The sequence below is a fragment of the Giraffa tippelskirchi genome, chromosome X, assembly GCF_054371585.1.
Source record: "Giraffa tippelskirchi isolate mGirTip1 chromosome X, T2T-mGirTip1v1.2.pri, whole genome shotgun sequence".
Taxonomy (NCBI): Eukaryota; Metazoa; Chordata; class Mammalia; order Artiodactyla; family Giraffidae; genus Giraffa; species Giraffa tippelskirchi.
Genome location: NC_137289.1, coordinates 124,640,042 through 124,664,847, shown reverse-complemented (window position 1 = coordinate 124,664,847; position 24,806 = coordinate 124,640,042). Strand labels below are relative to the sequence as shown.

Here is a 24,806-nt window from a genome sequence, read left to right as displayed (position 1 = left end):
TATATAGAGAGTGAATATATAATAAGGGTGTCTATATAGAGAATACGTTTCCCTCAGGAATCAGATATCTAGAAAAATCTACCCAAGTAATGTGACTAGCAAATCATATGTATTTTCTTATTTTATTAAATGATCTCTCTTTAATGAGCTTCATGTTTTGGTATAACCAATGTAACATTCATAAAAGCTAATCTTACAGGTAATTATATAATGAGAGTACAAATCGCTATTTTGAGAATCGTCAGTCATGAAGAAACAACATATGGTTAAACCTAGAGAGTTCTCAACAGCAAAAACAGCATCATGTCAAGTATCTAATTCAACTGAGAACCAGAAAATGGCTCTGAATGAAGAAGGGGGAAAGAAAAAAAAAGCACCGCAAAATTCGGACAAACAAAAACCATGTCAGGTTATCTTGGAGGAAGAAGTTCTTTGGTTTGGAGAACAGAGAGTAAATGTTGACAGACCTGTGAAGGAAATGGGCTCCGTGTGGGGTCAGAGGTGGAGACATAAGCAGCCTGTGTGTAGGCATAGCTCTTGAAGCGAGGCTGAGGAGAGGAAGGAGTTCGTTCATAGCCCTGTGCTAGACTGACAGTGATCTGCAGAAGGGTTTGGGGAAGGAGGACAGAGAGGAGGAGGAGACAACATAAGTAACCCTGAAAGGAACTGCTTTCCAACACACTAGAAAAACAAATATCAAACGGAAACAGTGAGCTGAAAAATGTAACCCTAAACATATATAAGTGATATTCGAAACTGGTACACTCCAAACACTGCAGTGTTCAATGTCATGTTGGAAAGCAGGTAGTCAGGGAAGAGAGGAGGATGGGGTTTCATCATAAAGATTCCATAGTGACATACCTCCAGCACGAATACAGGATGCGGCCCTGCCATCTGGCGAAAACAAGCATCCCAAAGCAATTTTCTCTGAACCCAAAGTAAACAAAACCAGAATTCATCATGTCAATACCCTGGAAGGGACTGGAGCTTTAATAAGCTAAATATAGAATTAGCTCAGTAGAGTGAGAAAATGAGGCCTGAGAGCTTTCCACACCTTCAGCAGACATTTTGCTAAAGGCTTTTTCATCGTTGTGTCAAATAATTAAAAAACAAAAAAAACCAATATAGCACCCTAAATATTCTTCTTGGGCATAACAACAAGACATGTAATAGAAAAATCCTACTGGATTCTATACAATATTATCATTGAAGTGTTTACCACATGTATTCTCATTTAAATTTTACTTCAATTATTTTAAACTAATTTAATCTTACCAAAAATGTTACTTTGAGTATTCAAAATTTGTTAATACATCAGCAAGTTGCCACTAAAAGTAATATTATTAAACAGAGTACTTGCCTTTGCTCTTGGTCTAGTTCCCTGCTTTGTGCTCTAGCTGATGGAAATTTTAATATGCATATGACTCTACCTTTATCTTATGTCATTTTACACAATGGAAATACAATCTATTCAGTGTACCAAATTCATATAAAATGGTGCTTACTAATAGCAGAGCATTTTAAAAATGTGCCTTGGAAACAACATTATAGTTCATGATATCAAGTAAAATTTAGGTTCACAGAGTCCTCTCTCTCATTTTCCCTCTCCAAAGACACACACACACACACACACACACACACTCTAAGCTAAGCTGTATATATACTTTTGCACATATATGCATGTGTAAATATATATATATACACACACACACTATGAAACATATATACATATATGTGTATCTATCCATAGATAATATACATATGTGTGTATGATAACTAAAAATCCATATAAAACAGGAAATATGGATATTAGCTATCTTTTCCATCTTTTACCTGTTGAGAGTAGTGCATTTGATGATGTAGTTGAAAATGTTCTTCTCTCGTAACTTTTGATGGCCTTGGCAACATTTCCACCTCCTGGATGGCTTCGAGGCTCACTTGTTGAGGCAAAACTTGGAAGAGAGATGTGACGTACATTAAGATGGACTTCTTATCTGGATAAGTGGTGGCAACATCTGTAAGCACATTAACACCACGCATCAATTTTGGGTTCCTATACCTGAGTCTCTAAAAGGGGATGAACAAATCAATGTTACAGGAAGAAGATGGATTAATGAGCACTCGATTGTCCATGCATGTCCTCCAGAGACTAATTAGAACATGATAATCAGGTTTAAAATGTCCTTCCAATTTGGCAGACCAATGAGATGCACACTAAAGTTAATTTCTTTTCCGTGTCCACATAAAAACTTCATTCTACAATACTTTTTCTAAAGTCAAATGGCCAAACCAGCCCATCTGAGAGAGTGGTTTTCATTAGATAAGAAACAAAAATAAAACACCGCGTCTTCCTTACCATGGAAAGTTATAACAGCATGTCAATTAAAATGGTGCACTGGTAATTAAACAATTACACCAAAGAACTTAATGCCCTGGCTTCCAATAAAGAAAGCTCGTACCTCCTAATCAAATTTTTGCTGGTGACTAAGCATGTAAAGCGCAAAATAATGTCTCTGTGTTGAAATGAGCCATGTATTTCTAGAATCAAAATAAAATAAAACAACTATATACCATATGCACAATGATTTGTAATATTCCTTAAGTATATTAAAAATATTTGTTTACATTATGGTACATATGTTAAAGTCAGATGTCGCTTTCCTTCTCAGATGTTAGAGATAAATTTAAAAGTCCTTCACATAAAGTTGATGTGACATTATGTCCTTTGCCACATCTAGGGAATGAAAGAAACCCAGCGTTTAAAGTCAATAATAATTCATAATAACACATAAAATAAGTGGCAGCTCCTTCAAAAGCTTCTTTTGCTACTTGGCATTACAATTTACCCACTGTGCTCATTCCAGGGAACCAAAATGTAAAAATAATCCTTTATGTGAAGTGTATCATTAATCCCAGAAGTGTTAAACCATAAATCCTGGCAGGAGGCCAAGACAATTTAGCAGCAATGTGCCAGGCATTTCTCTTGCCATAAATTTATCCTAGCTCAGCTAGCGTGAAAGGATCTGTTTTAAGTTAAATATGTATATTCTGATCAGGTGTTCCTGTTATAAGTTAAAAAACCAAAAGTCAAATTTCAAGTCCACAAGCATAAAAGGAGGTTGAACAGGTCACTCAGTCAAATTCCTCCACGAGTTACAGGAACATGATTAACCAGAACAACTATTTTTATTAAAGTATTTTTTAAAAGAATTAAAGAGGAGGGAAAGCTAGCCCATGTTCCTTGGTCTGCTTCTATCCATAGTATAACACAGTACTTCTTAATTTTTAATGTGCATATGAATCACCTGGAGATCTTTTTAAAACTCAGATTCAGTAGGTCAAAGGGGGAGCCTGAGGCTCTGCGTTTCCAACAAGCTCCCAGGTGATACTGAAGCTGTTGGCTTGAAGGCCATACTTAGAGTAACAAGGGTTGTAAAAAATGACACAGAAACACACTCTTCTATTATCTTCTGCATCACTGTTTTGCTTACTTCTTTTCAGAAGATATTTATTGGACACTTAGATGCATAACACTTAGAGGTACAAAGGGCTTCCCTGGTGGCTTAGATGGTAAAGAATCTACTTACAAGGCAGGAGATCAGGGGTGGATCTCTAGGTTGTTAGGTTCCCCTGGAGAAAGAAATGGCAACCCACTCCAATATTCTTGCCTGGAGAATTCCATGGACAGAGGAGCCTGGTGGGCTACAGTCCACAGGGTCGCAAAGAGTTGGACGTGACAAAGTAACTAACACTTCAGAAGTACAAAGGCGTATGATACATGGTTTCTGCTCCCTATTATAATTTAATTATTAGCCAGCAGATGGTGAAGATAATTTTTTGCAAATATTTTTTAGGAAAGAACTAGAAAATACTTTGTGTAAAGTTCTGCCTTTCTAAAAAAAAATTATAGTAGCTTAGCTTTGAAATTCTACAATCTCCCTTTCATTTCATAATTGTTTTTCAAGTGTTCATTGTATGGTAGATATTATACTTTACACCATATGTTTCTGAAACTCTAGAATGTTTTCTTCCTTCTCACTAGTAACTAGTCAAGTTTATCTTTAATGAGCAAAATTTAGAATTATTTATTTTTTAGTGCATGAAATAAAACCATGCTGTGAGAAAGGCACTGAATTTTAAAAGGCTGTCTATGTAAATAAGAAGGTCCATGTCTATTTACTGCTGTATTAGACATGTGAATGTGTATAACTGGTCTAAAATACACACTATGATCCCAAGAAATCAAGGTAAAAATAGATCAAGTATTATTTCTACTGCTCCAAGCAAATATCAAAAATTGTAGCACATGTTATATACATAAGACATCTTTGGATGAATGTGAATATTCATAAATATTAATTACTACAATCACAATTTGACCAAACTATTGATGTTTTTGCCCCAATCTATCATCATCCTACCTCTGAAGCTATACAGGATTCAGCTGCACCAGTAGCTAGAATTCAGTATTTATTTATTTTTTATACAAAGGGATTCAGATATTCTAAAATCGGATGAATTCCTTCCAAATATATTTACTAAAGATATATTATACTTTAAATGTTTTAATAGATTAACCAGGAGGTTAGAATCCCTGAATGCTGCTTACAATTTGGAATAATAAAATAAGTAAGAAGAAAAGCATATTACAGTACAAAGCTAAAGAGACTTTAAAATGTGTTCCACTTATTGGCACAACTAGTGCTTTAATAAGTTCAGAAAAAGGAAGAAAGCATACCTTACTGGAAGATCAGATAATGCTTTATGAATAGAAAACTAAAATAAATTTATATAGGATTTAATTAGCTGGAAATGGAGCAACGTATTCCTCCACCGTAGAATGTATTCCTCCAGTGTAGACAAAGCATGAACAAAAGTGCTGAAGTAGAAACAGATTGGGCTTCCCTGGTGGCACAGTGGGTAAAGAATCCACCTGCAATGCGGGAGACACAGGAGACGTGCGTTCGATCCCTGGGTCGGGACGATTCCCTGGAGTAGGACACGGTAACCCACTCCAGTATTCCTGCCTGGAGAATCCCATGGACAGAGGAGCCTGGCAGGTCACCATTCAGAGGGTTGCAAAGAGTCAGATTTGACTGTGTGACTGAGCACAGGGACACATTAGACAGGCCCCTGGAAGAGTGCCTTTGAGTGGCTTAGCCACATAACTGAGCTTAATAGGGCAAAATGGGAAGCTTGAAGGTAAAACACTAAGGAATCATCAAAGCAAAGTAGTCAACTTGGCCTTAATTCAATAGGTTGGAGAGCAACTAACTACTTTTGATCCAGATTGTGACATCACTGAATTTTTTGTAAAGTAAAACCATTAAGTACAGAATAAAAAGAAGGAGAAAAAAAAAAAAAAAAAAACTAGCATCAAGTAGAAGGCTGAGACCCAATCCAGACAAGAGGTGTTATGGAACTAAAATAGGCTGTGTTATGAAAACAAGGGAATGTGTGATAGAAATTCTAAGATCCAAAATAACTGTATTCAATTTCAATTCATTTACTCCACAGTCTTTGCAGATGCCTGTATACAAGATCCTGTCCTAAGCCTTGAGGGCACAGAGATTAATAAACTGAAAATGAAATGGAGGAGGAAACTGCTTGTTCTGTAGCTATGGCAACAAATAGCTACCAATACAAGTTTCAGTCTCATTTAATCAATTAACAATTACCTGCCTACAGAGTCTTGATCATGCTTCCCCAGGCCAACCAACAACAACCCCTTCCTTCTGAGGAGACAATCAGAAATGCGCTTGTTCCAAAATGAACAAAATTGTGAACACAAACCAATTAACGGTGGTCTCATCTGAGCAACCAACCATGCTTCTAAGAGTGTCCTCAACCTAATCCCTAGTCTGAATGTCCACAATCTCCTGACCTCTGGGTTTCCCCTCAAACCTAAGGATTTAAAGAAAGTGAAAATGATGGGATGCAACTTCTTTTTATTATTATTATTATTACAAAACATTAAAATGTATAAATTGAAAGAAATGGATAAACCCTCAAAATAAGAACTTAAAATTATATGAAAGCTATCTAAAACCCTCTTATATAATGGATTCATTGCCATAAATGCTTAAATTAATCATTTAATCCAATCTTTGAAGCCATTTCAGAATGGAAATGTTGAGCTCTTAATATTGCCAGAAAATTATTTATGAACTGTAACTTTGATTCTGATGAGCATTTCTACAGCCATCAGAATTTTGATACTGAGGACTATAATGGAAAAAAAATTACTTAGGGAAATTCTCTATTTTTCAAAGAAATTGAAGCCCACAGGGGTTTGATGGCAAATTCAAAAGCTAGATCAAATCCAAATTAGAACTCAGTCAGTGTATCATACTTTTCAGTACCTTACCTTCATTTTCTTCAGAGAATGTGATCTTATGCATTTGAAAACTGAGACTCTCAAAGTCATTATCTAAATCATGACTCTGTGATCCATGTGGTTCCATTATCAAACATCACCTACACTCTCCATGGAATTAGTGATGTCTACTTCTAATATGTGAGGTATAACAAGAGTAAAAACACATTAAAAATGCAACTTCAGTGGCAATCAAAGAAATGCAAATTAAATAAACATGAAGGTATTTAATTATACTCCACTGTCTATCAAACTATCAAAGAATGACAAAAGGGTAACAATCAATCTAGCAGTAACATCAATGAAAAATATTTTGCTATCTCTAAAAACAATCATATTCAATGATCCAGGAATTTTCATTTTAGGAATCCACTATAAGGACATAATTAGAAATTTACATGAAGATTTATGCGAACAATGTGAAAGTTAAGCTCTATTTACAATTAGAAAAGATTTATCATACAAAAAAGAAGAAATCCAGATCATTTCAAATTTCTTAGTAGAAAATCAGAATTAGAAATGATCAAGTGTATAATTATTTATGAATATCACAAAGCCATTCAAAATGCTGCTTTTGAAAAATATTTGATAATATGTGAAAATAAATTCTTAATAAGGTAATAGCAAAACAAAAGGAAGCATAATTTATGTAGAATATAACACCAATTTGTGGAAAAGATTAGGAGAACATACTTTAACATACTTTACCCATTAGTGAAATGGGTATGGTGGTGGAATTTAAAATAATTTACTTTTTCTCCTTCATCCTATCTATATCTTCCACACTATTCTACATTCACTAATTTTATAATTAGACACTATATTCTATAATACAAGCATCTGTAAAGATCAAAGGGACAATAAATACAAAGGTATACAAATTTTCTTTTAGTATGCCGCAAGAAGTACTTCTCCAAGAAGTCAATGTGAATGAGTTTGGTAGGAAAATGGTGATTTCAACACAGAACTGTTCTTATCTTAGTGCTTGCCTGGTAGCTCAGCTGATAAAGAATCTGCTTGCAGTGCAGGAGACCCCAGTTTAATTACTGGGTCGGGAAGATCTGCTGGAGAAGGGATAGGGTACCCACTCCAGTATTCTTGGGCTATCCTGGTGGCTCAGTTGGTAAGGAATCCACTTAAAATGTGGGAGACTTGGGTTCGATCCCTGGCTTGGGAAGACCCCTTGGAGAAGGGAATGGCTACCCACACCAGTATAATGGTCTGGAGAATCTTATCTTGGGCAACCAACCTCCAGAAAGTCTGATTAGCCAGCTGCCAGGCACAACCTTGAAACACCTTTGGGAAATCTAAACAAGAGCCACCACTGTCTAACTCTCAGGTGAGTTTTCTTCCAGGAGAAAGGCAGGAATTGAAATAGTGGGCTACAATGCATATCATGTGTAATCGGAAAGAAGTATGACTTCAAAGGTAAGAGATTTATAAATGTGAACTCACAAAGTTTGGTCAGCCTTTTAACAGTTACATTAAAAGTTTAAAAAGATACCATTAAGAAAGCATGATCAGAATAAATGTGGATCATTTCCCACTGAAGTTGTATTAGGAACAAAACAATCAATAAATTTACTGTAAGAAAAGGGGAATGGGTGAACTAGAAAAAGAGACTTGCAGTACCAAACGAGGCATGGTCAGATAGCTCTAAATACAAAAATGTGCATGCATCCTTTTAAACACAATAAAAATGCTGTGTTTGCTAAAATAAGCAAATGCACAGATGTGAAATGCTGAAGAACTTATTGATGAAAGCAAAGGAGGTTTATACTTGAGGTCTATAAACAAAGAAATACTGTCAAAATGTCATCTGTTCTCTAAGCACTAGAATAAATTGTAGGTGATACCATAGCAATGGACTAATTCATTAAAGTGATAGATTGTTATTTTCAGTTTTAGTATTTTTCATCCAGCACTACATTCTACACACATGCATCTTCCAATCACAAGTCACTTTACACAATGGATATGCAAATCCTAAAAAAGATGATGCTCTGAAAGTGCTGCACTCAGTTCAGTTCAGTTCAGTTCAGTCGCTCAGTCGTGTCCGACTCTCTGCGACCCCATGAATTGCAGCACGCCAGGCCTCTCTGTCCATCACCAACTCCGGGAGTCTACCCAAACCCATGTTCATCGAGTCGGTGATGCCATCCAACCATCTCATCCTCTGTCGTCCCCTTCTCCTCCTGCCCCCAATCCTACCCAGCATTAGGGTCTTTTCCAATGAGTCAACCCTTCACATGAGGTGGCCAAAGTATTGGAGCTTCAGCTTCAACATCAGACCTTCCAATGAACACCCAGGATTGATCTCTTTTAGGATGGATTGATTGGATCTCCTTGCAGTCCAAGAAACTCTCAAGAGTCTTCTCCAACACCACAGTTCAAAAGCATCAATTCTGCGGCGCTCAGCTTTCTTCACTGTCCAACTCTCACATCCATACATGACCACTGGAAAAACCATAGTCTTGACTACACGGACTTTTGTTGGCAAAGTAATGTCTCTGCTTTTAAATATGCTATCTAGGTTGGCCATAACCTTCCTTCCAAGTAGTAAGCGTCTTTTAATTTCATGGCTGCAATCCCCATCAGCAGTGATTCTGGAGCCCAAAAAAGTAAAGTCTGACACTGTTTCCAATGTTTCCCCATCTATTTCCCATGGAGTGATGGGACCAGATGCCATGATCTTAGTTTTCTGAAGGTTGAGCTGCACTCAACATGCCAGCAAATATGGAAAACTCAGCAGTGGCCACAGGACTGGAAAAGGTCAGTTTACATTCCACTCCTAAAGAAAGGCAATGCCAAAGAATGCTCAAACTACCACACAATTGCACTCATCTCACACGCAAGTAAAGTAATGCTTAAAATTCTCCAAGCCAGGCTTCAGCAATACGTCAACCGTGAACTTCCAGATGTTCAATCTGGTTTTAGAAAAGGTAGAGGAACCACAGATCAAATTGCCAACATCTGATGGGTCATCGAAAAAGCAAGAGAGTACCAGAAGAACATCTATTTCTGCTTCATTGACTATGCCAAAGCCTTTGACTGTGTGGATCAAAATAAACTGTGGAAAATTCTGAAAGAGATGGGAATACCAGACCACCTGACCTGCCTCTTGAGAAATCTGTATGCAGGTCAGGAAGCAACAGTTAGAACTGGACATGGAACAACAGACTGGTTCCAAATAAGAAAAGGAGTATGTCAAGGCTGTATATTGTCACCCTGCTTATTTAACTTATATGCAGAGTTAAATAATATGCAGAGTTATATGCACTTTCTAACACCATACACAAAAATAAACTCAAAATGGATTAAAGATCTAAATGTAAGACCAGAAACTATAAAACTCCTAGAGGAAAACATAGGCAAAACACTCTCTGACATAAATCACAGCAGGATCCTCCATGACCCACCTCCCAGAATATTGGAAATAAAAGCAAAAATAAACAAATGGGACCTAATTAAAATTAAAAGCTTTTGCACAACAAAGGAAACTATAAGTAAGGTGAAAAGACAGCCTTCAGAATGGGAGAAAATAATAGCAAATGAAGCAACAGACAATTAATCTCAAAAATATACAAGCAACTCCTGCAGCTGAATTCCAGAAAAATAAATGACCCAATCAAAAAATGGGCCAAAGAACTAAACAGACATTTCTCCAAAGAAGACATACAGATAGATGGCTAACAAACACATGAAAAGATGCCCAACATCACTCATTATTAGAGAAATGCAAATCAAAACCACAATGAGGTACCATTTCACACCAGTCAGAATGGCTGCTATCCAAAAGTCTACAAGCAATAAATGCTGGAGAGGGTGTGCAGAAAAAGGAACCCTCTTACACTGTTCGTGGGAATGCAAACTAGTACAGCCACTATGGAGAACAGTGTGGAGATTCATCAAAAAACTGGGAATAGAACTGTCATATGACCCAGCAATTCCACTGCTGGGCATACACACCAAGGAAACTAGAATTGAAAGAGACACGTGTACCCCAATGTTCATCGCAGCACTTTTTACAATAGCCAGGACATGGAAGCAACCTAGATGTCCATCAGCAGACGAATGGATAAGGAAGCTGTGGTACATATACACAATGGAATATTACTCAGCCATTAAAAAAATACATTTGAATCGGTTCTATTGAGATGGATGAAACTGGAGCCCATTATACAGAGTGAAGTAAGCCAGAAAGAAAAACACCAATACAGTATACTAATGCATATATATGGAATTTGAAAGATGGTAACTGAACTGAACTGAAAAGTAAGAAAATAACTCACACAGTTCCCCTCCAGTTAAATTCTTTGAAATTCTACAATACATTCTTCCCTCACTAAATTAAGTACCATCTAATTAAGCTGTTCCATAATTTTAGTATTTCACTCACTGATCCAAGTTGCTTTTATCATCTAATAACAATGCTTCTCATTAAAGGGCTATAAAATATAGTAATCAAAGTAATTTGTATTGATCAAGATGATTCAGTTTCATAATAAAATTAATGATAAAAGTATCAGCTTTTATTTATACATGAGAAACACTGAACAATTTTATCATTTAAACATCCAATTATTCCTTTCAAGATGCTTATGGTACAACTAGCAGAAAACTAAGACTGTAGTCTTGGTACAAGTAGAATAAAGTGCTCAAGATACATAATGCTTACCTAGGGTCTAACAGGGAAAAACTAAAGCAAAAGTTGGGTGGCTTACAGGAGACTTCAGATACTCTCCACACTAGTTCAGCTTTCTGCTCATTAACCAAACAATGCTAAAGATACCTATGCAAATATGAACTGTGTATTCAATCCAATAAATAACGGTAACTGGAAATGACATTACTGATTCTGAAAAGTATGGAATTGACAATATGAGACACTGAAAACAAATAGTTAATGAGTTTCTAGTTTGTACCAGCCTAGTTTTTTAATATATAGATATATATTCTGGTCTTTGAGGATATAATGGTAAATAAATAGGCCCAGAGATCTGGCCTCACAGTTTTTTGACTCTAATGGGGAAGCACAATTTAAAATAAATTATTTCAAAATCCTCAATTTACCACCTGCCAATTTATCCCTAACCCCTAGTTCTTGTTACTTCATTGTGTATTTTTAAAAATGCCTCCCACAAATGCACTACCTTTCCTAGGCTTTTGGGAGGAATTAAATAAGAGTGGGGACTCTGTAGTGTTAAGACCAAACATTCTGACAGTACCTAAAAACAAATATACAGAAGCTGGTGGGTAAAGGTCAATTAAATGGAAATTCCCAATCAATCCTGACAAAATAAGTTTCAAACAAACCATTTTTATATTGAATGTTTTTTTAACCAAATATCAAATGTTTTCCATGTGCAGCTAATCAAAGTGAGAATCATCTTTTAAATTTTAAATTTCATAATGCAACATATTTCCAAAACTCTCATTGAGTTTGTACCCAAATTCAAATACACACACACACACACACACACACACACACACACACATACATACATACATACATACATACATACATACATACATACATACATACATACATACATACATACACACACACACACACATTTTAAAAAATAACCCTGAGTGTTGAAAACCTTAGAACAACTTTTCAGGACATGTCCACTAAAATCAGGAGAATAGAAAATAGCTTGACCTAACAAATGGAAGTTAATCAGTGTAGGGGGACTATTGATGGAAAAACATTTGTACTTGCTTACAATTCTCTCTGCATGCCTATTGTGGGAAGAACTATTGGAGTTTCCATTTGAGAAGGAACTATTTTGGCTCAGTGACATTTAACTCTGCTTCCTTAATTGTCACCTGCTGATCCTGTACTTTGCTTCTGATCTGACCAAACTGACTTCTTTTTCCCCTACTGCTAGAAAAAGTACAATAGGTTTCAAAAAGAACCCCACATAGTAACTTCATTAACTCAAAGTATTCTATTTCTACCCCCTTGTTCTCTACATTGTGAGAAACGATACTTGATAAATAATGAGGCCAGAATAAAGATGCTCATTTCACTTGACATAAATTTCATTGGTTATTATCGTGTTTTCTGCTATGATTTGGGATTTACAAATATGCCTGATGGTGTAAGGGCAGTTCCAAGGCAAGTTCCTCAATGATAATAAGCTTAAGGCAGAAACCGTATATAAGATCAATCTTTTTACAAAATACTATAAAAAATTTATCCAACAGGCTAAGCTCTTTGATATGAAGTGGATAATTTTTTTTAATCAAATCAGAGTGCTGCCCCTTACAAGGAAGAGAATGTGGCAGTTAACTAATTCCTCATATATCCCAGTTTCTATCTGTAAAATGAGTCATATTATTGCACAAATGTCTAGTGATGATGTTTGAGAGAGAAAATGAGTATAGAGAGCACTTTAACCACTATTTGTTGTGACTTGTTTGAGTTGGAACATAATTATAATTTCGGAGGTTGCCTGCATTTATACATTCACCCAATGTTTGTGGCATGCTTACCAAGTGTAATACATGTCCATCAACTCACTTGAGAATAAATCATTTTGATAATTAGAATCGTTCCATCGCCTAACTCCTAGGATAGAAACTGGTGGATTATGGGACAAGCTGAAGACAATTAACACGGAGGTGAAACTCTCAGACAGAGAACATTTATTATGGGGGAATGAGGTCTGCATCATGATGAATATAATGGATAGCATCATGGCAACACCAGGTAACATATGCAGCATCAAAAGGGGCACAGTATTTAGACACCATCACAAACAAACTTCATAAACAAATGGCAAGATAACTGATAACAGGAGAGGTGTTCTTGTACTAATCCCCAGTTTTGTAGTTTTCTAACTGAAAACTGGACCTGGTGGCCAAATGGCATGCACTTGTGTAGTCCCTAAGCACTAGCAGAAACATGCTGAAGAAACACCAAATAAATAAGGGGCAAACTTTTATGGATTTTCAAATTACAAAGACATATTTGGCTTTTACAGTAAAAGTAAAATTTCATTTCAGTATGAGTTTTTAAATTCCACCTATGTAATCAGGGTCTCCCAATTATACACACAATAATATGCATAGATGATAAGTAGCTTTTAACACGACTTTTAACATGAAAAAACAAAAATTAGAATTTAATAAAAGTGAAGATAATCATGTGAAAAATGATGGAGAAAGATACAAGTGCAAAAGTGAATAAGCATCAGAAACCATATAATAAGCACATATTAAGACAATGATAGCAGGTAACCTGTTATCATAGAGACTATAATTTTGAATACTGAATAGAATCATATGTGTGTGTTGAAAAATACAACATAAATGGAGGTATAAGGTGAAATAAAGGACCACCATTACTTGTAAGAGAGCACTGTTATTTTCTACGATCCTATATACAGTGTTTGGATTTTAACTCTCAGGAAAAAACTCCTGTCTTCCTACCACTAATCACAGATACTGAGACCTATGCCCACCCACTTGTTCTTTCCTCTTCTTACAATTAAAGTGCTTCCATTTCAATAAAGGTAAGTCTTTCTACTTGCAGTTTTCCTTTTCTATTAATCCTAAATTCTTCCTCAGCCTACACACAGACTTTCCTGACTCCCACATGAAAGATAAAGCAGATTGCAAACAAACAACTTTGGTATGCTGGTAAACTCGTTTTCAACACAAACAAAAACCAACAAAGGGAAAACACGCAGGATAACAACAAAATCCCTGCAGTGTTCACCAATCTCCATGGCATAAATCCTCCTACCATGGATCAGTTCAAGTTGCCCATGGTTTAACAGTTCAGTTCAGTTGCTCAGTGGTGTCCGACTCTTTGTGACTTCATGGACTGCAGCACGCCAGGCTTCCCTGTCCATAACCAACTCCTGCAGCTTACTCAAAGTCATGTCCATCAAGACAGTGATGCCATCCAACCATCTCATCCTCTGTCGTCCCCTTCTCCTCCTGCCTTCAACTTTTCCAAGCATCAGGGTCTTTCCAATGAGTCAGTTCTTCGCATCAGGTGGCCAAAGTATTGGAATTTCAGCTTCAGTCCTCCCAATGAATATTCAGGACTGATTTCCTGCAGGATACACTGGTTGGGCCTCCCTCGTGGTTTGGTTCATAAAGAAACTGCCTGTAATGCTGGAGACCTGGGTTCGATCCCTGGATTGGGAAGATCCCTTGAAGAAGAGTCTACTCACTCCGGTATTCTGGCCTGGAGAATTCCATGGACTTATTGGAGAATTCCACAGCTCACGGGGTTGCAAAGAGTAGGACACAACTGAGCGACTGACTTTCACTTTCACTTATAGAATTCCCTGGAAGCTCAGACGGTAAAGAAATGTGGGAGACCCAGGTTCAATCCCTGGGTTGGGAAGATCCCCCTGGAGAAGGAAATGGCAACCCACTCCAGTACTCCTGCCTGGAAAATTCCATGGACAGAGGAGCCTGATAGTATACAGTCCATGGGATCGCAGAGTCAGACACAAAGGAGCAACTTCACTTGGTACTTTGTACTAGACTGGTAGGATCTCCACGCAGTCCAGGGGACTCCCAAGAGTCTTCTCCAACACCACAGTTGAAAAGCATCAATTCTTCGGTGCTCAGCTTTCTTTATAGTCTAACACTCACAACCATACATGACTACTGGAAAAATCATAGCTTTGACTAGACGGACTTTTGTTGGCAAAGTAATGCCTCTCCTTTCAATATGCTGTCCAGGTTGGTCATGGCTTCCCTTCAAAGGAGCAAGCATCTTTTAATTTCATGACTGCACTTACCATCTGCAGTGATTTTGGAGCCCCCCAAAATAAAGTCTCTCAGTTTGTCCATTGCTTACCCATCTATTTGACATGAAGTGATTAGACTGGATGCCATGATCTTAGTTTTCTGAATGTTGAGATTTAAGCCAACTTTTTTCACTCTCCTCTTTCACTCTCATCAAGAGGCTCTTTAGCTCTTCTTCACTTTCTGTCCTAAGGGTGGTATCATCTGCATATCTGAGGTTATTAATATTTCTCCCAGCAATCTTGATTCCAGCTTGTGCTTTATCCAGTCCGGCATTTCACATGACGTACTCTGCATATAAGTTAAATAAGCAAGGTGACAATATGAAGCTTTGATGTGCTCCTTTACTGATTTGGAACCAGACTGTTGTTCCATGTGTGGTTCTAACTGTTGCTTCCTGACCTGTATACAGATTTCTCAGGAGGCAGGTAAGATGGTCTGGTATTCCCATCTCTTGAAGAATTTTCCACAGTTTGTTGTGCTCCACACAGTCAAAGGCTGTGGCATAGTCAATAAAGCAGAAGTAGATGTTTCTCTGGAATTCTCTTGCTTTTTTCATCTCTGGTTCCTCTACTTTTCTAAAACCAGCTTGAACATTTGGAAGTTCACAGTCCACGTACTGTTGAAGGCTGGTTTGCAGAATTTTGAGCATTACTTTGCTAGCGTGTGAGATGAGGGCAATTGTTCACAGTAGTTTGAACATTGTTTGGCACTGCCTTTCTTTGGGATTAGAATGAAAACTAACCTTTTCTAGTCCTGTGGCCACTGCTGAGTTTTCCAAATTTACTGGCATATTGAGTGCACCACATTCACAGCATCATCTTTTAGGATTTGAAATAGCTCACCTGAAATTACATCACCTCCACTAGCTTTGTTTGTAGTGATGTTTCCTAAGGCCCACTTGACTTCACATTCCAGGATGTCTGGCTGTAGGTGAGGGATCACACCATCATGGTTATCTGGGTCATGAAAATCTTTTTGGTATAGTTCCTCTGTGTATTCTTGCCACCTCTTCTTAATATCTTCTGCTTCTGTTAGGTCCCTACCATTTCTGTCCTTTATTGTGCCCATTTTTGCATGAAATAATCCCTTTGTGTCTCTAATTTTCTTGACGAGATCCCTAGCCTTTCCCCATTCTATTGTTTTCCTCTATTTCTTTGCACTGATCACTGTGGAAGGCTTTCTTATCTCTCCTTGCGATTCTTTGGAACTCTGCATTCAAATGGCTATATCTTTCCTTTTCTCCTTTGCCTTTAGCTTCTCTTCTTTTCTCAGTTATTTGTAAGGCCTCCTCAGATAACCATTTTGCCTTTTTGCATTTCTTTTTCTTGGGGATGATCTTGATCTCTGCCTCCTGTACAATGTCATGAACCTCTGACCATAGTTCTTCAGGCACTCTTTCTATCAGATCTAATCCCTTGAATCTATTTATCACTTCCACTGTATAATCATAAGGGATTTTATTTAGGTCATACCTGAATGGTCTGGTGGTTTTCCCTACTTTCTTCAATTTAAGTCTGAATTTGGCAATAATGAGTTCATGACCTGAGCCACAGTCAGCTCCCGGTCTTCTTTTTGATGACTGTATAGAACTTCTTCATCTTTGGCTGCAAAGAATGTAATCAATCTTATTTTGGAATTGACTATCTGGTGATGTCCTTGTATAGAGTCGTCTCTTATGTTTTTGGAAGAGAGTGTTTGCTATGACCAGTGCGTTCTCTTGACAAAACTCTGTTAGCCTTTGCCCTGCTTCATTTGTACTCCAAGGCCAAATTTGCCTGTTACTCCAGATAGCTCCTGACTTCCTACTTTTGCATTCCCGTCCCCTATAATAAAAAGGACATCTTTCGGGGGTGTTAGTTCTAGGAGGTCTTGTAGGTCTTCATAGAACCATTCAACTTCAAATTCTTCAGCATTACTATTCAGGGCATAGACTTGGATTAAAGTGATACTGAATGGTTTGCCTTGGAAAGGAACAGAGATCATTCTGTTGTTTTTGAGATTGCATCCAAGTACTACATTCCGGACTCTCTTGTTGAGTATGATGGCTACTCTATTTCTTCTAAGGGATTCTTGCCCACAGTAGTAGATATAATGGTCATCTGAGTTAAATTCACCCATTCCTGTTCATTTTAGTTCACTGGTACCTAAAATGTTGTTCACTCTTGCCATCTCGTTTGACCACTTCCAATTTACCTTGATTTCTGGACCATAATCCTGAATTTAACAATCTGCTCCTGTGAGCCTATAGGATCAGGTTCTTTCAATACAACTTTTGCAATGTTTAAGCTATATTCTTCACACCTACTTTCCTATCACTGCTCCCCATTTCATTCAATTCATGTTTACCCAGCATCTTGTATTTGTCAACTCCTGTCCCAGATGCTGGGAATGAATAAATGCAGTGAAGAGAACAATGACTTTGTCCTCATGAGGTCTAGATTTTAGTTGAGACACAGACAGTAGTAACAGCAAATCTCCAGCTTCTAAGATTACAAGTGCTATAGAGAATAATAAAATGGGTAGGCAATGGGTATGGTCAATATTTTAAGGAAGATGGACTCAGAAGGCATCTCTGGGTAAGAAGGGATGAGAGAACTGCGTTCTGTCTCTCTACTCCTCTAATGGCTATAGTGCTGCCAAGCCTAATGGGTTGTTTTTCTATCTCCATCTTATTGTGTAGCTCACAGTCTCACAGTAGCACTCTCATTCTTAAACTGCTTCGTTTTCCTTAGATTCTTTGACACATTTTTCAGGGTTTCTATGGATGAAGCCATACTTTCTTAGGCCTTCTTTCTGGTGCAACCTATTTAATTAACATAAAATTTTGGAGTGAATGTAGAAGTTGGATCTCAGTCTTCACTATCTATACTCATGCTTCCCCAGGTGATGTCATCCAATTTTCTCTTCTTCTGCCTCCGCTCTCTTTTTTTCCTCTTCCTCTCTCTAAAATATAAAATACTGGAGTGGGCTACCTATATGCTAATGATTCCCAAATACCTATCTCCAGTTGAGACCTCTGTTTCCTCAGGAGACATCTCAAATTTGTTACACACAAAATAAGGTTCTCACTTCTCTTCAAAACCATTATTGTTATTTAGTCGTTAGGTTGTGTCTGATTCTTTCGCAACCCCATGGACGATATCCCGCCAGGCTCCTCTGTCCATGGAATTCTCCAGGTAAGAAAACTGGAGTAGGTTGCCATTTCCTTCTCCAGAAGAATTCCTGACCCAGGATCGAACCTGTGTCTCCTGCATTGGCATGAAAATTCTTTACCACTGAACCACGAGGGAAATCCTCAAAACCATTAGTCTCCCCATTAATCACCACCCCCCAATAGGGCTACAATATTCATACATTGTCAGGCTATAAAGTTAGCAATTGCCCTTGAGATTTTTCCTGCATTCCTTCAATTGATCTATTATCAAACCGTGCCTTTTCTGCCTCTAAAAGGAATACATGCATGCACTCATCTTCATGCTATTACTATTTCACCCAAGCCATAATCCTGGCCTTCTGGGTCTAGCACATTCACGTCCTAACTCTTCTCATGCCTTTCAGTTCATTTTGTTTTCAACAGCTGGAATCACCTTTCTAAAAACACAAATTAAAGTGCAACATATTCTTACTTAAAACCCTTCAACACTTCTCATTTGTTTAGAATAAATCCAAACTGCTTCCCTATCCAACAAGGCTCTACACAACCCAGTCCTGCACACTTAGCTAACAGAAATCAAATGGCCTCTTAACTTTCTTGCCTACTACCTTTCAGATACATTGACCTTGTTTTCACATCTGAAGCAACACAGGCCCTTTTATACATCTTGTTTTTTTACACTTGCTATTGTCATTACCTAAAACATTTTCCCCATCTTTTTGCATTTTGATTCATTCTTATCCATTGGGTTTTAGCTCACATGGCACCTCCTTAGAGATGCATTTGGTAATTACCCTATTGTAAGAAGCCCTTTCCCTGTCTCTTCATTTCACATTGGTTCCTTTCCTTTATGTCATTTGCCACAAATTGTGGTTATTATGCTTATCTATTTGTGCCCTTGGTATTATTTGTCTCCCTACAATAATATAAGCCCTTCAAGGGCAGGAAATTTGTCTAAAGCCTTTTTACAGCTTACTGACTAATGATAGTGGGTAGTCCCTATGTATTTAATTACTTAATGAATGAATTAAGAGATAATTATGGCTGTTGGAAAGAAAGTTGCACTTCAATGAAATGAACGCAGAATGAGACTCATGATGAAAACTGAAAAGCAGTTGAAGGGGAAGAAAGCAGGGAGTATTTGCCTCCCTCCAAAATTATTTTAAAGAGATTCAGTATGATATTTAATGACTTTTCATTGAGTATTAATTATGTAAAAGGGATTTTGTTATGTTTTCTCATTTACCTTTCAACACTCATGAGTTAAGAATACTGTACAAGGTCATATAACTATTAAATTATAGGCTGATTAATACAGAACAAAAAAAGAGAGAGAGACTCTTGGTTCACATCCTAGTTCTCTCATTTTGTGACACTGGATAAACTTGAACAGACTGATTTACTGATTTACAGCTTAAACAGATCTTTCTATTGTACCACAGAAGTTGTTCTTAAATTATTGATAACATTCTCAAAAAATGAGACTTCTTTTGCATAACATCTCATGTGAGGAAAAGGATCATACTTTTTTAAGTAATAGGGAAAGAAGCATTCAATTCTAAATTAGAGAGCATTAGCAGGTTAATCAAGAAACCGATGAGTGATGATCATAAAGTTAGCACATTTTTAATTCAGATTGAAAATACTCAAGGCACAGGAAAACTAATGTTTTATTCATTGTTTCTAAGCTTTGACATAGACACTACAAAATAGCACAGTGCTTTGCATAGATGTTAGAAAATTATTCACAGAAAAAATGCGTTCAAGTACTCTCTGACCCAGGGTAGGAAAAGGTAACTCCTAGAACTTAGATAAAGCAGATGTCTCAGAAATTTTGTACTAAGCATCTGAATACATGGTGGGCTGGAAGACTCACACAACTGAAAATCATGTTATCTCACTAAAACTATGATGTAGTGGTAGGTAAGATCATATTGAATAATTATGATTTAAAAAGTAGTTCTTTTTAGCTGAGATACAAGAATGAGAAAGGGATTCAGTTAAAAAAAAAAACAAAGAAAAATGAGGCATGGTATACACGTATTTATAAACAATATGATCATTTACATAACTATCATGTGTGTGCATGAATGTGTGAGATATACAGAGATATAAATGTAGATAGGTATATATGTCTTATTTGAAAAGCAAACTCTTTTGAGTAGAAATTAGTCACATCAAAGATTAGACAGAGAGATGACAAGGCTTTATTACAGCATCTCATCCCTAATTTGACTGTTGATATTCATAGTACGCATTTTCCATTTTTAAATTTCTTCTCTCTTTTCCAATGGCTGGACAAGAGTTAAAATGGATATGCTAAATACTGCATAGCTAAGTTTCTTGACACAGCTTCTCATTCTTGATTCTGAAATTTCAGCTTCGCTTAAATGCCACTCTTTCAAGTTGACTTCTACTAACATGGGCCTGGCTTCCCCTGATGACTGCAAGCCTCACAGTTTGGTATAACTAGCTTGGTCACTGTATCTTACAAAGCCTGTTTCACAATCCACAATGTCAGACCCTATTCAGGCTCCAGTCTCAGACTGACCAAATGGGCTCCATTTCTACTCTCATCATGATGGGGAGCCTATCCCTTGAAAAGAAACCTCTTCTTCAGAAGAAACAGATCAGGTTGATGTTTTTGGCTCCAATAGTTAGTCTTTTAGTTCTCCTTTTTCTTTTCTTTTATTAGTTTGGATTCAATCTCTCACTTTAAAATGTTTTTATATAATAAATGTTTTACACCATTTATTATAAAATGTTTTTATTTTTGTAGTGGAAAATTAAAATAGTACAGAAGTATATAAAGTGAACAGTGAAAGTAACCCACATCTATACAACACTCCAACCCCATCATCTAGACATAATACTTCTTAGCAGAAGCTAGGCTAGTTGTATATCCATCCATTCATAAAGCCATTTATCCATTTAGCCATCCTTTTATCTATTCATTAGCCCAAGGAGATCAAACTCCATACATGCTACCTGTATATCTACTTTTATACATAAAATAAATTCAATAAATAATTGTTCTAAAACTCATTGGCTCTCTATAATTTTGGATAACTAACTTAATTCCTCAATATCTTCATTGTTGTTGTTTAGTCTCTCAGTCATGTCTAACTCTTTGTGACCCCATGGACTGTAGCCCACCAGGCTCCTCTGTCCATGGAATTCTCCAGGCAAGAATACTGGAGTGGATAGCCATTCCCCTCGCCACGGGATCTTCCCAACCCAGGGCTAGAACCCGGGTCTCCTGCATTGCAGGCAGATTCTTTACCATCTGAGCCACCAGGGAAGCCCAATGTCTCCACGCTCTCATTTATAAAATGGGGCTAACACTTTTGAAAGAATTAAAATAAATGTAAATAGCTAGAAAAATGCTTATCAAAACATAAGCTTTCAGCAAAATGCAGCTTTGAAATGTATATACAGATACCTGCAAATACACAATTTGGACCTTAAAATTATTTTCAGTAATGCATAGAATCATCCACCCATTTATTCTTCAACTGTTTACTGGGAACCTATCATTAAGTCATGAAAACTCACTCCAGTATTCTTGCCTGGAAAATCCCATGGAGAGAGGAGCATAGCAGGCTTCAGTCCATGGAGTTGCAAACAGCCAGACAGTTGAGTGACTGACCATGCATGGATGCCATAAGTCTAGGATTATATTAGGCACTATAGCTTTAATAGTGAGCAAGAGTGAAAACAAGCACAAACAAGCCTGGACTCTGAAATTATGAAACCTAGGGCCCAATGATAGATCTATATTTGCCTAACTTTAAATAGTATGGAAAAATACTGGAACTACTATAAACAATGCTGCAGTGAGCATCTTTACATATGTGTCTTACATACGTGTGAGTATTCCTATATATCTAATTCCCAAATGTGAAATATCAGTATCAAAGATACATACAATGCCATATCTTGAAATTTCAAAAGTCCTATATATAGCTTTCCAAGTGGATCTTCCACCAAAGGAAACATGGGGCCTAATACCATGAACCCTCCTCATCACAGGATATTACAGTTTCTATTTCTTTAATTATTAGCAGTATTGAGCTTATTTTTTTTTTTCCATTGATTATTTGTCATTTCCTCAAGTGGATGTCTACATCACATTTGGCCCTATTTAAACACTATTGCCATTTGAATGCAGAGTTCCAAATAATAGCAAGGAGAGATAAGAAAGCCTTCCTCAGCAATCAATGCAAAGAAATAGAGGAAAAAAACAGAATGGGAAAGACTAGAGATCTCTTCAAGAAAATTAGAGATACCAAGGGAATATTCCATGCAAAGATGGGCTCGAAAAAGGACAGAAATGGTAGGGACCTAATGGAAGCAGAAGATATTAAGAAGAGGTGGCAAGAATACACAGTAGAACAGTACTAAAAAGATCTTCATGACCTAGATAATCACGATGGTGTGATCACTCACCTAGAGCCAGACATCCTGGAATGTGAAGTAAAGTGGGCCTTAGGAAGCATCACTACGAACAAAGCTAGTGGAGGTGATGGAATTCCAGTTGAGCTATTTCAAATCCTGAAAGATGATGCTGTGAAAGGGCTGTACTCGATATGCCAGCAAATTTGGAAAACTCAGCAGTGGCCACAGGACTAGAAAAGGTCAGTTTTCCTACCAATCCCAGAGAAAGGCAATGCCAAAGAATGCTCAAACTACCACACCATTGCAGTCATCTCACACGCTAGTAAAGTGATGTTCAAAATTCTCCATGCCAGGCTTTAGCAATACGTGAACCGTGAACTTCCAGATGTTCAAGCTGGTTTTAGAAAAGGCAGAGGAACCAAAGATCAAATTGCCAACATCTGCTGGATCATCGAAAAAGCAAGAGAGTTCCAGAAAAACATCTATTTCTGCTTTATTGACTATGCCAAAGCCTTTGACTGTGTGGATCACAATAAACTGTGGAAAATTCTGAAAGAGATGGGAATACCAGACCATCTGACCTGTCTCTTGAGAAAACTGTATGCAGGTCAGGAAGCAACAGTTAGAACTGGACATGGAACGACAGACTGGTTCCAAATAGGAAAAGGAGTACGTCAAGGCTGTAAATCATCACCCTGCTTATTTAACTTATATGCAGAGCACATCATGAGAAATGCTGGGCTGGAAGAAGCACAAGCTGGAATCAAGATTGCCGGGAGAAATATCAATAACCTCAGATATGCAGATAACACCACCCTTAGGGCAGAAGGTGAAGAAGAACTAAAAAGCCTCTTGATGAAAGTAAGAGACAAAAGTGCAAAAGTTGGCTTAAAGCTCAATGTTCAGAAAACTAAGATTATGGCATCTGGTCCCATAACTTCATGGGAAATAGATGGGGAAACAGTGGAAACAGTGTCAGACTTTATTTTTCTGGGATCCAACCAGTCCATCCTAAAGGAGATCAGTCCTGGGTGTTCATTAAAGGACTGATGTTGAAGCTGAAACTCCGATACTTTGGCCACCTGATGCGAAGAGCTGACTCATTGGAAAAAACCCTGATGCTGGGAAAGATTGAGAGCAGGAGGAGAAGGGGACAACAGAGGATGAGATGGTTGGATGGCATCATCAACTCGATGTATATGGGTTTTGGTGGACTCCGGGAGTTGATGAGGGACAGGGAGGCCTGGCGTGCTGCGGTTCACGGGGTCGCAAAGAGTCGGATACGACTGAGCGACTGAACTGAACTGAACTACATATGAATATAATTCACATGAAATCATTATCTGAAAATTATTTAGTATTTATTGTGGAAGTACGTTGTGACTATATTTTCTTTCCCAACAATATCAGAGATTTTAATTTAATTTACTGGCTAACTAACCTGTTCTTTACAGGTAGGAAATGCCATTCCTAGATATAAAAATTTACCTAAATAAAAGCAACTTTTGTCAAAATGGTTATTCTGTATTATTAAACAACATCTCTGTATCATGCCACACTCTGTCAGCATGTTATGTTATGAAATATTCTAAAGCAGTGGTCCCCTACCTTATTGGCACCAGGGACTGGTTTTGTGGAAGACAATTTTTCCACGGATGGGGTGGGAGAGATGGTTTCTAGATGATTCAAGTGCATTACATTTATTTTGCACTTTATTTCTATCATTATTATATTAGCTCCACCTCAGTCCATCAGCCATTAGATCCCAGAGGGTGGGGACCCCTGTACTAAAGCATGTCAACTATTTAAACATAATTTCTTGACTATTAACATGCATTTACATTTAGACTAATTTTAGAATATGTTGACAATTGTGTCTGCCTTCCATTTTGTGTGATTTATTTTTAGTGTGTTCACCTGCACGCATTTCTGCCCTTTCTTCTCTGCTTGTGTCCTTAGGTGACTGACCTTTGCACACTGCATCTCTCCGGATCATGCTGGCTGCATCCCAGCTGCAGAAAATCAATGAAGAGAACCGACTGGAGATTCCACGAGAAGGAAAGAGAAGGCGGGAGGAATTTTTCCCCAACAATTTCT

At 37.4% G+C, this 24,806-nt stretch overlaps 1 protein-coding gene across 2 annotated transcripts in view; it reads right to left on the bottom strand.

Moving 5' to 3' along the window:
• Positions 1–24,806, bottom strand: part of DMD (dystrophin) — a 2,147,259-nt gene that overhangs the window by 1,618,924 nt on the left and 503,529 nt on the right. For both annotated transcript variants that reach the window (XM_081564318.1, XM_081564319.1), the window contains exons 8-9: positions 1,834–2,015; positions 468–599 (exon numbers count right to left, since the gene is read on the bottom strand). In XM_081564318.1, coding sequence (XP_081420444.1) covers positions 468–599; positions 1,834–2,015 — 314 coding nt within the window. The remainder of the gene's footprint in view (positions 1–467; positions 600–1,833; positions 2,016–24,806) is intronic.